The 14,535-nt window shown below is 38.9% G+C and overlaps 1 protein-coding gene across 1 annotated transcript in view; it reads right to left on the bottom strand.

The window, feature by feature from the left end:
• VWA8 (von Willebrand factor A domain containing 8) overlaps positions 1-14,279 on the bottom strand; it is a 367,922-nt gene extending 353,643 nt beyond the window's left edge. The window contains exon 1 of the mRNA XM_043478154.1: positions 13,988-14,279. Within this exon, the coding sequence (XP_043334089.1) occupies positions 13,988-14,144 (157 nt within the window). The 5' untranslated portion in view covers positions 14,145-14,279. The remainder of the gene's footprint in view (positions 1-13,987) is intronic.
• Positions 14,280-14,535: the final 256 nt, after the last annotated feature.

Below are 14,535 nucleotides of genomic sequence, written 5' to 3' on the forward strand. Positions count from 1 at the left end.
TCTAGGTTGTGCAGTTTTTTCAGACAACAGTTTTATCAACCAGTTAAAAAGGGATGCAGAGCACACTTCTCTCCTTTGCCTAAACTCTATGAGGATCCAGAACCCTGACAGAGCAGAGGCCTCTTATGCCCATCCACCTCCTCAGAGTCCAGATGAATCCGGGTCTCTCCTGGCTCCAGGATCTCCTGTTAATGGCTGATGACTCTGAGTTTCATTTGGCAGCACCTAACAGGTACCTGCCTCTCCAGTTGAAAGATACTAGGGAATGACCCCCTAATCTAAAGGTATTAGGGGAGCCCTGTTGAAAAACACTGAGAGACATCCCTAACTGGAAGATATCAGGGGACTCTGGAATTTGCTCAGTAAAAGAAATTGAGAGGTCTGTATTGAGAGGTTGGGGAGGAGAATGACTTGAAATATTTAAAGGAGAATTGGAAACCAGCCTCCAACTAATACTCCAGCCAGATCACACTTGAAAGTACCTAAGTTATACTAAAAAAGACCTTAACCTCAAATGACCAAATTGGCAGCGGGGGGCAGATGTGCATGCAGCTAAGTTAAAAATTAGGCTTGATAAAAAATATCTTTTCAGAATTCTGACCTTAAACAAAATCTTTGTAGAGGGGGCTTGCATCTCTCTTCCTATGTCTTTGAGACGTATCAATAAATGTTCTGCCCGATCTTCTTAGGGAGTTTTGCTTGTGTGTGCATGTGCGTGTTTTGAAAACTTGACCTCTGCCATACTATTTGGGGAAGTAAACTTTAAGAATTTTATTTAGGTGACATTCTCCCCGTTCTCTTACGGGGAAGCCTCTTAAATCTTATTAGTTTGAATCACTGTTAGTATATAACTCATTAATAGCCAAATGATGAATCCTTTAAATTAGAGAAGCTTCTAAATTGGTAAGTTTTTAGAGAGCTATCATTATAAATGGCTGTTTTACTGGTATCTATAAAAATTAAAGATGGGAAAAAGGAAATATATCTAGTGGCTATCTCAGAACTTCCTTAGTTTAAAACAAGTAAGAGAAAACAGTTTGGGAAGTTTTATTTGTGGTCTTTGCTTCCCCTCAATGGGTCTTACAGATGCTAATAAAAACATTAGAATAATTAATGTTAACAGAAAAAAAAAAACTGTAAGGAAAGTCTAGATACTTCTTCCAACAAGGCAGAGATCTTAAAAAGACTTACCCCAAATAGATAAAGAAATCTTTAAATGGTTATTCAAAATGCAATAAATAAAATGGACACTTATGGTATTAAAACACAAGGTTTTGATATTACACTACCTAAGGTTAAGCGGACCAGAAGGGACCCCCCCCCATGTGGTCCCCAACATTAAAAGCCAAACAAGTTCACTCTATTTACTCCAGTTTTTTTAAGTATATGTTTAAGGGGCTGGAAAAAAAATTACACTGAGATACCTGACCAACAATTACCTGGGGCAACAATTAGGCCAATTAATCAAGATTAACAAAAAGGCCTGAGCTTCAGGGCTCAATGCCCTCTATGGGGATCCCAGAGCTTTCAAAAAAAAAAGATAAAATGGACAGGGAATAATAGAACTCCTCCTGTAAGATCAAAACTTGCTGATTGAATTTTAGTGAAAGCCAAAGATATACAAGATAGAACTGAGATAAAGTATATAAGAATTGATATATTTTCATTGGTTTTATATTAGATAGCTACATCTGTTTTCTTTAATTCTGAGATAGACATGTTTCACTGAGGAATATATCCCTGTGTGGTATTATAAGACAAAACATTTAGATCTGCTCGTCAGGAAATATGAATTAAATATATTAAAGGAAATCAATAGGGTTACCTGAGCCATACAATGGAGAAGAAAGTGGGAACTAATATTCAAGGACTAATAAAAATAAAAACAGTGATTTTGCTCTGGGTTTAATTTATGAACTTAGAAGCTCTTTGTTGAATGCTTTATATGAGTTTCTGAAGGCATGATAGACTAAACTCTAGAATTCTAGAACACAGAACTCTTAAATTTTACTTAGAAATCTCTGATCCAGAAAAGCAACTTTCAAATATTATATATGTATAATTATATAATAAAATACATATATATGTTTGGGCAAATCAATCTTTTAACATCACTGAGGTGACAAACAGTTCTTTGGCTAATTAAAAACAATTGTCTTTGTCCTGCAAATCAGAAATGTTTAAATATAGCCCACAATGACCTGAGATTGAGTCTAATTAGCTCAGTCAGGTAAAACCTGAAGCCAAGGGAAAAAAAATTACAAAGGTGGTAATTTCAAATTCAAACCACTGGAAAGCCTCCCTCAATTGAAAATCTAATTCATAGACTTCTTAGAATCTTTATCAAAGACAAACACAAATCTTTAAACCTCTTTTCCACGAATAGTAAAGTCTCAGTCATCTAAGCAAGCCAATTTAATTCATCTTGTGTTATTTATCAACTAGTAAGTTCATACTGTAATATCTGGTTCATTTCTAAGTTTGTTAAGTAAAGCCATGAGCTCTCTAGTTTTGCCTATTCATATATCTCTGTACACATTATATATATGAGATATATCTATTTCTAGAAAATATTATCAAACTTAAATTTATAAGAGTTCTATTTTATTGACTTAAAAGTAAATGCTTACAAACTAAATATTTCTACACAGAAAGAAACTGATCAAAATGACTTTCAGGTTCACATTAATTGGAAAATATTTAGTATTAAGTTAATACCTGGTATTAATGTCAGTTTAAGTTTGTTGAGCTAATTAACATAGACACATCTTTAGAGTCACCAACATTAGGTCCAACACTTATTGTACCAAGGTTTAATGGAAATTAAATAAAACTTATTAATATCTATTGCAAATTTGTCAATATGGAAAATAACTTGGTATAATTAAATATTTACAAGTGAATTCAATGCAAATGAGATAGTTTTTGGATGAAATTTTAAGGAATAATTATATTTAAGGAATGTCTACTTAAGAATAATCTCTCCAGATATTTGGCAACTTGAATTTAGAGCTATGCTAAATTAAGTGATGGGAGTTTATTAAATAACTAAGTCATTCTCAAATAAAATAAGATACATCAATTACTTAACAGAGAAACTAAAGGTATTTAGGACTATTAATAAATATGTTTGGTGCCACCCTGAGATGTTCTCTATTAAAAAGGAAAGGTTTTTGTAAAAGACAGTTCATAATTGCTTACTTCTTAGTTTTCACTAGAAATTAAGGTTTTTAAGAGTTGAGGATTCTAATTTAAACATGTAATTAAAGCTAAAAGAAATAATAAAGAGAACATTTCAATATATAGTAGGAAAGTGGAATGTGTGTTTTTCAGAAAAGAAGGTATTAAAAATGGAATTGCATGATATTAAGAGAAAAGAAAGTTAAGTTTATCTTAGAGCTGGTTGTTTCTGGATGGAAAGGCTAAGGGACAAACTAAACAAAGACAGATACAGACAGTGATGGAAGGGTTGTGGATGGTCAGGATTCACTAGATTTAGATTAAAGTTAATTAAGTGAATTTTGTTGTTAAAAGTAAGCTGGTAAAAGGCAAGATTTAATTTTCTCTCTCTTTTAAGAGAAAAGTTTTCTTTGCCTTCAATCAAAGCACAGGATACCGGCCCCAGTTATCTGAGATGCATATCAAAGGGATGGGCTCCACGAGGCCAGACTTTGCATCTCCACATACATGTATGTTTGCCTTTCATAACAGACTGTGTGAGTTCCCGCGCCCTTAAGTGATCTGTATTTGTTTTCTGAAATCATTTGTGACTTTGGTTAAATAAATATCAATTCATATGATCTATGATACTATTGTGTTTGTTCTTGTTTTTAAATTGGAGTATAACGCTTTACAATATTATGTCAGTTTCTGCTGTACAACATGAATCAGCTATATGTAAACATATCCCCTCCCTCCCTGTTGTGTTTTAAAACCTTTTTGATATTCTTAACAAACTTCTCACAAGTTCTAACAGGAAACTAAGAAACAAGAAAATCTAACAAGTTCTTTTAGCTTCCAGCTAACTCTTCAAATGAAGAAGGAAATGGCAACTCACTCCAGTATTCTTGCCTAGGAAATCTCATAGACAAAGTCTGAGCCTGATGGGCTTAAAACCCATGGGGTCACAAAGAGTTGGACATAACTTAGGAACTGAGCACTGAACACAACCCTTCAAAGGAACACTGCGACACCTCAGAGAGGACTGTTAAACTAATTAGGCTTATTTGGTATGTTGAATTACTTGAGAAACATTGTCAAGTGACTGGAGATGAACTTTAGGTTATAATGTATAGGTGAATGTCATTAATAGAGACATTCCAAAATTTACATGGAATTCCTAAAATCTGATATATGCCCTGATATAATGTCATCAGTCATAATTCTGTGTGTGTGCTGAGTCGCTTCAGTTGAGTCCAACTCTGTGCGACTCTATGGGCTATAGCCCATCACACTCCTCTGTCCGTGGGATTGTCCAGGCAAGAATACTGGAGTGGGTTGCCATGCCCTCCTCCAGGGGATCTTCCCAACCCAGGGATCAAACCCATGTCTCTTAAGTCTCTTGCATTGGCAGGCAGGTAACACTAGCACCACCTGGTTCTCTTAAAATGTTTTATGTCACAGAAATATCCAAGTTTCTTGCCAATTGCATTGTACTCAAACCTCTAACCATGTCAGTCTCTAAGTTTTGTCCTTTATAGACAATCATTAGTTTACACTGATAGTTCAACAAAATGAGCCAAGAAGACTCATAAAAAGGACTTTTTAACAAATACAAGTTTCTGATAGTCTTTAGATAAATATGATTTATAACTTTATGACTTTTTCGGAAACAATTGGCTTTTATATTTGTTTTCCAGAAAAAAAACTCACCTCTTATGCTATAGCCTACAACAAATTGATGAACTATACCTTTGTAAACAAAGATATAACATTTTTCTCTCTACCTGATCCTTCTAGAATTTGGCTTATGTGGCTAGCTCTCTGTGGACTTGATGGTTTATTGCAACCAATTATAACTAGTTATACTAATCATTATTTCAATTTGTTCTCTGTTTCCAAATTCTTTATTCTTTGTGTCTCCCTACTACACCTTGACTTTGCCAATGTTATTAGCTGTATTATTTATATCCTATAAGATTCTTATCTCTTACATTACCCAATGTGTAACCAGGCAAAAAAATTGATAATGGCTAAACATCTTATCAAATTGCCAACATCCGCTGGATCACTGAAAAAGCAAGAGAGTTTCAGAAGAACATCTATTTCTGCTTTATTGACTATGCCAAAGCCTTTAACTGTGTGAATCACAATAAACTGTGGAAAATTCTGAAAGAGATGGGAATACCAGACCACCTGACCTGCTTCTTGAGAAACCTGTATGCAGGTCAGGAAGCAACAGTTAGAACTGGACATGGAACAACAGATTGGTTCCAAATAGGAAAAGAAGTACGTCAAGGCTATATATTGTCACCCTGCTTATTTAACTTATATGCAGAGTACATCATGAGAAATGCTGGGCTGGAAGAATCACAAGCAGAAATCAAGATTGCAGGGAGAAATATCAATAATTTCAGATATGCAGATGACACCACCCTTATGGCAGAAAGTGAAGAGGAACTAAAAAGCCTCTTGATGAAAGTGAAAGAGGAGAGTGAAAAAGTTGGCTTAAAGCTCAACATTCAGAAAACTAAGATCACGGCATCTGGTCCCATCACACTTCATGGCAAATAGATGGGGAAACAGTGGAAACAGTGGCAGACCTTATTTTTGGGGGGCTCCAAAATCACTGCAGATGGTGATTGCAGCCATGAAATTAAAAGACGCTTACTCCTTGGAAGGAAAGTTATGACCAACCTGGATAGCATATTAAAAAGCAGAGACATTACTTTGCCAACAAAGGTCTGTCTAGTCAAGGCTATGGTTTTTCCAGTGGTCAGGTATGGATATGAGAGTTGGACTGTGAAGAAAGCTGAGCGCCAAAGAATTGATGCTTTTGAACTATGGTGTTGGAGAAGACTCTTGAGAGTCCCTTGGACTGCAAGGAGATCCAACCAGTCCGTCCTAAAGATCAATCCTAGGTGTTCATTGGAAGGACTGATGCTGAAGCTGAAACTCCAATACTTTGGTCACCTCATGCGAAGAGTTGACTCATTGGAAAAGACCCTGATGCTGGGAGGGATTGGGGGCAGGAGGAGAAGGGGACGACAGAGGATGAGATGGCTGGATGGCATCACTGACTCGATGGACATGAGTTTGAGTGGACTGCAGGAGTTTGTGATGGACAGGTAGGCCTGGCGTGCCATGATTCATGGGGTCGCAAAGAGTCGGACACGGACTAAACTGAACTGAACTGAGCAACTGAACTGAACTGAAGCATCTTGAGGTATTAGATCACATTTATAACTCTACATACTAACAATTTTCAAAATAAATAGGATAATTGTAACAGTGTAATTCTACGTATGGGAAAAAGCAACAAGAGAAAACATTTTCTGGATCATAATAACTAATAAATCAGAGGACCCAGAGGATTTTAAATTATCAATGGGGTCTAATCCAGAAATTAGCACCTGGAATGGTATATCAAGAAAAACCTTTGCCTGACCTAGGAATAAGCATTCCTAGCTATGTGGGACAAAAATTGGTTGTGAAATGTCTCTCAAACATTGGTCATATTTTGGACCAGAGAGACTGTGAACTAAAATACTGCCTGCCATATCAGTAAACAAAGAATGTTGCAGCCATCAAGCCACAACATTACACCCACCCAAAGGTGAGCCCTGAGGGAACTCAGGACGGAAGCAAGATGCCCACCGCTACAGCCACCCATGAGAGTGCACTCTGAGGAGCCTGAGATGAGAAGGCACAGGATACTGGCCCCAGATGTCGGAAGTGTGTTTCCAAGGAACGAGCCCTGACTTTGCATCCTTCCATACACAGGAAAGCACTAAATTCCCTAACGGCCAATACCTGGTCTTTCATTAACACTATTCTTTTAATGTTCTAACTACCTGGTCTTTATTGCAAAATCTCCTACAGATGCTGGCTCCCCAGCTTGACTCTTTGGAGCAGTCTCTCAAAGTCATCTTAGATGCAGTGTCCTGGGTTTGAAGTCCTCAGAAAATCCACCAAATAAAACTCTCAACTTTTAGGATGTGCATTTTTTTTTTCAGATTACACATTTAAAAAATACATTTTAAAGAGTGTTGTAACAATTTTTGGTTTTAAATGTCAATATTCACAATACAATGGAGACAACATGCTCTTCAACTATTTATATTTATCAGGGAAATTTCTAGATATCAACCTAAAAATGTACATAGGGATATATATTTGTAAAACCTAAGAACTAAGCGAGAAAAACATTTGAAGACCGCTGTTCAGTCTATAAGACTATAGCATTTTGTCAGCAAAGTCTATGTTTTAATTATTTTTGTACCCCCAGTCCCAAAAATAATACCTCAAACCAAGCAGGTATTCAATAAATGGATATATAAATGAATGATTATATTGGGTTGGACCAGAAGTTCCTTCAGGTTATTCCATAACCTCTTATGGAAAAACTCAAATGGACTTATGGCCAACCCAATAGTTTTTAGTCAAATACCGTTTTTCTTAATTAAGTATTGTTTCAAGCCCCCTGTTTTCTGCCTTCTTTGAGAATGGCCCATCTTCTAACATGCTCAGAAATCAAGTAATTAAAAATATAATAAACTGAGCAAAAAATGTAAAAAAAAACAATCAAGTCATTTATTTGTAAAGGATTCATATAAGTGAAGTTCTAGAAGTATTCATCTAAAAGAGAATGATGATACTTACACAACAGGCAATACAACATAGGCAAAAGACACTAATGCATGTCTCTCTTCAAATAAACCACAAAAACATTTTGGTTAAGTGCAATTATTTGTTAAAAAAGATTTGAGTTAATAAAATACTCATAATGGAAATTGTTAGAATAACTAAGAATGAGTTAACAGAGTACAAATTGTTATAGAATATGCTGCTTAACATTTATTACGTTTATTATTACAAATAATGCAAAAATGTAAGCACTGAGCTTTCAATGAGAACTGACTTATTGGAAAAGACCGTGATGCTGGGAAAGACTGAAGACAGGAGGAGAAGGGGACAACAGAAGATGAGATGGTTGGATGGCATCACTGACTCGATGGGCATGAGTTTGACTAAGTTCCGGGAGTTGGTGATGGACAGGAAAGCCTGGCGTGCAGCAGTCCATGGGGTCGCAAAGAGTCAGACACGACTGAGCAACTAACTGTACTGTAACTGTAAACACGCATAACCCATAACAGATTAACCTAAATCTCCATACAGTACACAAACTGTCACATAACTACTGCTACCAGTAAATCGTTATATACTTTATTTAAGCATGGAAAACATGGACTGAAAATTGAAAACCCTGAAAACCATCTCATAGTTAAAATCTTCCAAACAAAATCAAATTTAAGGCCATTTTTAAAGTAACAAAGCCTGATTTTATCACTTGTAATGATCCTAATGTAAAGGGATTTCCCAAAATTTACAGGAAAATAATTTCTATGTTCACAAAAACAATTAATAGTATGTTTTACATTACACTTACTCTGGACAAATATGTTTGGACATTACTCACTCAATTTTTAGTGGACAGCTGTTTTGTTTTTACATGCCCATATTCTTCCCTCTTTTGACAACAGACTCCCTCTCTCCAGTGGAGAATAAGCCCCACTTGTTTTGGGCAGAGCTCAGCCCAGCCTTTACCCCTGCACCCAAATGCCCAGGAATGAGCGCCCTGCACAAGCCCTGTCAGAACACGCCACTCCCTGACCACAGCGGTTGTTTTAGAGACGGGCCTGTGACCCAAGGCTGGCCTGTGAAAGTTCTCGCCAGGACTTTTGTCGGAGCTCACAAGGAAAGGTGTCCTCCCTTCTCACATTGTGAGCTGTAAGGACGGTCAAAACCTAGGCCTGTCAGTAAGGCTATCGCGGCTACCACCTTAAGAAAGCCTGCCAGACACTGAAACCAATACAGCAAAAAATCAGATTCAGCAAAGGAAGAGTAGAGAGTGGCGGAACCAAGGGGAAAGGCAGAGAGCCCAAGCCCTAAAGACATTCTGACATCCTGCATCTAGCCGAGGCTGAAGTCACTGGACTGCTCATCTATGTGAACCAATGACATGTTTTTCTGTACATATTTCTGTCACTGAAAACCTCATGACTGCTAACTAATGCAACAAATTTTGTATAGTAAAGGCAGGTGGAGCAAGTGTCACTATTCCTATTTTACAAAGAAGATACATACTCAGAGAGGAATACAGGACATTTTGACCCTGAGGATATTCTGAAAACAAACATTTCAATCAAAATAATACTAATAGTTACACATTTTCATCAAGTGATTAGCTTTAGAATAAAATTAAGCCAAAAGGACTTCTTGATCAAGTTTTATAGAGCACTTTTAAATTTTTTTAAGTATTACTTTATAGTAAAGATTTGATTTGTCATTACTCTTCTGTTCATAGAGAATTTCACCAATTATATCCTCTATCCTCTGTCCTCTGTTTTCCTTTGTGGCTATCAGTGTGGACTGAATATCAAAAAGATTTTGCTCTTTCTTCAATTTTTAATCAACAAATGTTGTAGTATATAGCTTTGCCAGAAGTTTATTTGATAGTTTCTAGTAAGTCTTTACATTTTTTGTATGACTGATAGTTTTTATTTAATTCTTGGCTAAGCCAGGAGAATTGCAGTTATTTTCCTCAGATATTTCAAAGCTGTTCTACTGTTAAGATCTTTATCTATCTCAAAAATGCTTTTCTTAGTTACATATTTCAGGCACATCCATGGGCAGCCCTTCTTCTAAAATGGGAGATGCAATGCTTCTTGCCTGCCGAATTGTAGACTACAAATCAAGTTAATTAATATACACACCTTAGGACATTCAACTCTGAAACAGACTCACAATTCAATGACCTGCAACTTTGAACTAAACCAACCAAAGAAGTTGGCTTAGTTCTAGGTTTCCCAACAGCAAGGTTTCTCAACAGACTGATTTATTGGGCCAGATGACTATTTATTGTGAAGGGATGTCCTATAGAATGGTAGAATGTTGGGCAGATTCAAGGGCTTCTACCCACTAGATACAAGTAGCACCCCCTTTCTCTTGGTGAGGGCAACAGAAAAATGCCTTCTGGCATTGCAGAATGCCCCCGGGGGAAGGAGAATTACCTCAGTTAAGAACCATGTAAGTGTCATCATTTTTTTTTTTAATACAAAACTTAGACCCAAGAGAAAACCAAATACATCAGCAGTTTCCAGGTTAGTCTCTGTGTTCCCAATAAACTGTTTTCCTAGCAATTTATTAGCTTACAACTGTCTTGGGATTTTATTGCTAAATTCTTTAATACACAAAACTCACTGTCCTCAGGTGCAAAGTAGTTAATAATTTCCCCGGAGTTCAGTGCCTAGTAAATACAGAGCTAAGACTTGCACACACACATATAGGTTTTTCCCGTTATACTATATTTCTGAATTGAAGCAGGAGTTCTATATCTCCCTTCCCCAAAGTCATTAATTCTATTATAAACTAAGGATATAATCTTAAAATCACAAATATATATATGGATGTTTATTACACCCTTTATATGTTTAAAAATAGATAACCTGAATATCTAACAATAGGAAACTGATAAAATAAATTATATAGATAGATATATGAATTTAATGCCTATTTAAAATAACCATATAGAGCAATATTTATCACCATATTAATACATTAACAATAGCTGAGAATAAATTATAAAACACATATGATTCAATTTTTTAAAAAGAAATTTGTATTCATATACATAATAATATACATATTATTTTACAAAACCTGATAACATTAACACAAAAAAAGACAATCATGAATCCGCATGGAAAGATTCCATTTTAGAGGACTTGTCTGTATTTTACTTACAACAAACATAGATGTCTTATACACAATTTTTAAATACTTCTATTAAACAACTTATACACAAAAGTCAAAAAGTAGTGAATCCCTTTAATAACAATGGTATAAAAGGACGGTGCTCAACATGTCAAAGTGGATTTACAGAGTTATGTTTCCATATTATCACTTGATCCATGATAGACCTATGCCTGTTTGACATCAGAGTCCTACTGAACTAATCTCTCTCTTTCTGAGGAAACACTACAATAATCTTTATTGAAAATTCTTTGCAGGGAATTCCCTAACAGTCCAGTGGTTAAGACTGCGCTCTCACTGCTGAGGGCCCCAAGTTCAACCACAGCTCAGGGAACTAAGATATCACAAGCAGCTTAGCCGGCCAAAACAACAGAGGAACTCTGCAGCAGCTAACCTCCTCGTTAAACTCTTTGTTCTAAAACCAAGAGACAATACAACTAATTGAAGTGTAAAGAGATATGAAGAATTTGCAAATTATGGATGTTTAGACAAAGGATAAAAAGCGGTGGATTTGGGTTTTTGTTTTTTTTTTAAACAAAATGACCCTCTCTTCCCTCTGTTTCTCAGGCTTTATAAAGCTCCTATCTTGAAGGCCAACACAGCAAATTCCAGTCACTCCTGCTCCCACTCCGTATGAACTGGAACATAATAAGACACGGAATGCTTATTAGGTACAACGAGTTGACAGGCACAAAAAGGAATATAAAAATAAATAAGACATACATACAGCCTAGGAGAGATAAGAATAGTATATAATTTATATCTATTGTTTATGTACCATGTTGTTCTTTTTCCAAACTACTAGGAAGCAATGTCAATTACTGGCAGAGAGATGAGTTACTAGTCACATGGCTGAGTGCAAATGAGCACATCTTCCCAATCTAAACTGTAATTCATTACGGCACACTGCTATTTGTGGCTTACATTTGTCTATGTGTGACATCTGGTTCAAAAGGGGACACTCCAACCTTGATGGCCAATGTTACATCCTAGGGAAGCCCAGAGCTTGCCTCCGGTTTACCTGGCTCACAGCTGCTTTTACTTGAGTCCAGATCTCTGGTAAGTCTCCAGGTACATTTATCCTCAGTCCTCATATCTTCAACCTTAAGAATCTTTGTGGTAGCAAGGCAAGTAGGGTTAACATAATTTGTTCCTTGTGTCATGATGCTAAGTGACTGAGTCTAAGAAGTGAATATGTCATTAGTAATGTGTACACGAGTACATTTGCAGGAAAGACTGTACTTTGATTTGCTCAACATAATACACATTTTGAGGACATGTCTAAATGTTTTTATAATCAAAATGTATTATTCATTGACAAAGAACAAATAATTTTTAAAGTTCACATGACTTAACCCTGCTAAGGTCCCCTGGAAGACCAAATGGGAACCCACTCCAGTATTCTTGCCTGGAAAATCCCACAGACAGAGAAGCCTGCTGGGCTACAGTTCATGGACCAAAAAGAGTCAGACACGACTTAGCAACTCAGCACACACACAAGCAACAGCCCACCTAGATAGTTCTCATAGTTCAAACCTAAAAGGAACTGTTTTCATTTATTTTAAAGCCAAGAAAACAGAATAAATGTCACATAGCTGAAAATATACTAAGAATAATAAAGAAGCTAACTTTGAACATTAATATATGCCTGGGATCCTAATAACTAATTAAATCCTCACAACAACCCTATCTAATATACTTTCCTTATCCTCATTTTACAGTTAAGAAAACTGGGACACAAAACCAGGTAACCTACTCTCAAATCCCCATATTTATATATATATATATATGCATATATATATATATATGCACACACACACACACACACACACACACTCAGTGCAGAAATGGGCTCCAACCCAGGCTGATTCATTCTAAAGCCTGAGTTATAGATTATGCTATACTTGTACCTTTGAACCCTGCTAAGGCAAAGGAGAAACAAACAGCTCAAAGAATGGGGAAAAAAAACAACACCCTAGAAACATAAAATAATTGATAAAGGGGCAAAATCTGAAATAAAACTCTATACAGGAAAAAAGAAAAAAGCATTTGTTCAATGAAATGAACGAAATGGATAGGACTTAATCTCCCTCATTTCTGACAAGGAAAATTATTGGTGGGTGGGGGGAGCAGCGTGCAAGAGGAACAACCAAACTAGCAATTTTACAGTGAAAATCTCCCTTATTTTTAGCAACGACGCTTAATATCTTGGCTAGAATCACTCTGCCATTCAAGTGAAGCAACAACATATATCCCTTTCCTTAACCAGAACAAAGGATCTAACTCCAGCCGGGCAGAGCCTGGAAATACTTCGCTTAGAAATCTGAGCAGGGAATTCCCTGGTGGTCCAGTGCTTAGGACTCGCGCTTTGCACACTGCCAAGGGTTAGCTGTGTGATCTGCAGGAAGTCACTTTTCCTTTCTAGGTCTCCATGACCTCAATCATATAGTCAGCGGTTTAAACTAAATCAAGTTGCGGTCTGGGTTCTAGGACATCGTGAACTGGGAGAAAAGAAAACTTGCAAGCAGAACTTCGACAGAAAGGCTCGCGGATACATTTAAAAGATAACGAAGGGGTTCTCTGGCGAGGACGTACAGTTGGCGGCGGCGGCCAGCCCTGACTGGAACGTGGCACGCACTACTTCCATCCAGACCCTGGAAACTCGGAGAGCAAGGTCAGGCCCAGCTTTCTGCAGCCTCTAAGGGCAGCTGCATGAACCCCTGCGTGAACTGTAATCTAAATCAGAATCCCGGGGTGCGGTGGTGAAGGAACCACTGGGGTCAGGAGAAAGCATCATTTCAGATCATAAGGAACCTAAAGCCAAGCCCCTCGCGTCACAGAAGGAGGCTCAGAGACTGCAAACGCCTCCCCCGCGCTACCCAGCAGAGAGCGGCGGAGACCATAGGTCCCGGCGCCGCGCTCCCTCCCAAGAAAGCCGCCGGGAGCTGAGGGGGCGCAGAGGCGCGCAGGGCCAGCACAGGGCGAGCGCGGCCGCGGGGCGCCCCGGGGTTACCTGAGCCGGCCCCCGCCCCGGTGTGCAGCAGCCTGGCTTCCAAGCGCGGCACGGCGCCGCCCGGCTCGCGCCGCACCACCTGCCGCAGGAGCAGCCGCACGCGCCGCGCGGCCGCAGGGCCGCCAGGCGGCCCGAGGAGCAGGAGCCGCGACTGCATGGAGGCCGGGGGGGCGTCGACAAGCGCCGGGACGGCGGTCCGGGGCGAGCGGCGCTCCGGGACGGGCGGCGTGAGGCGGCGCGACGAGAGGGACAGGAAGCGGCGGCGCGCGGAGTCCGCCGGAAACTCCTTCCCCCGGCGCGCCCGGCTCGTCCGGCCCGGGCCGCCCTGGGCCCGCTGGGGTGCTGCCCTCGCCGCCCAGAGCCGCGCCCGGGGCCGGCGGGGAGGAGCGCGTGCCGGCGGATGACCCCGGGGCGCGCCTCGCCCTCACCTGCCGCGCGTCCCCGGACTCCCGGGACCGGCCTCCGGCAGCTCCATGCCGTCCCGTCAGCGCTCGGGGCTTCAGGAGATGCTGAAGGGTGTGAGGAACCTTTGATGGTGTCACTCTTTC

Source organism: Cervus canadensis, chromosome 9 (assembly GCF_019320065.1).
Source record: "Cervus canadensis isolate Bull #8, Minnesota chromosome 9, ASM1932006v1, whole genome shotgun sequence".
Taxonomy (NCBI): Eukaryota; Metazoa; Chordata; class Mammalia; order Artiodactyla; family Cervidae; genus Cervus; species Cervus canadensis.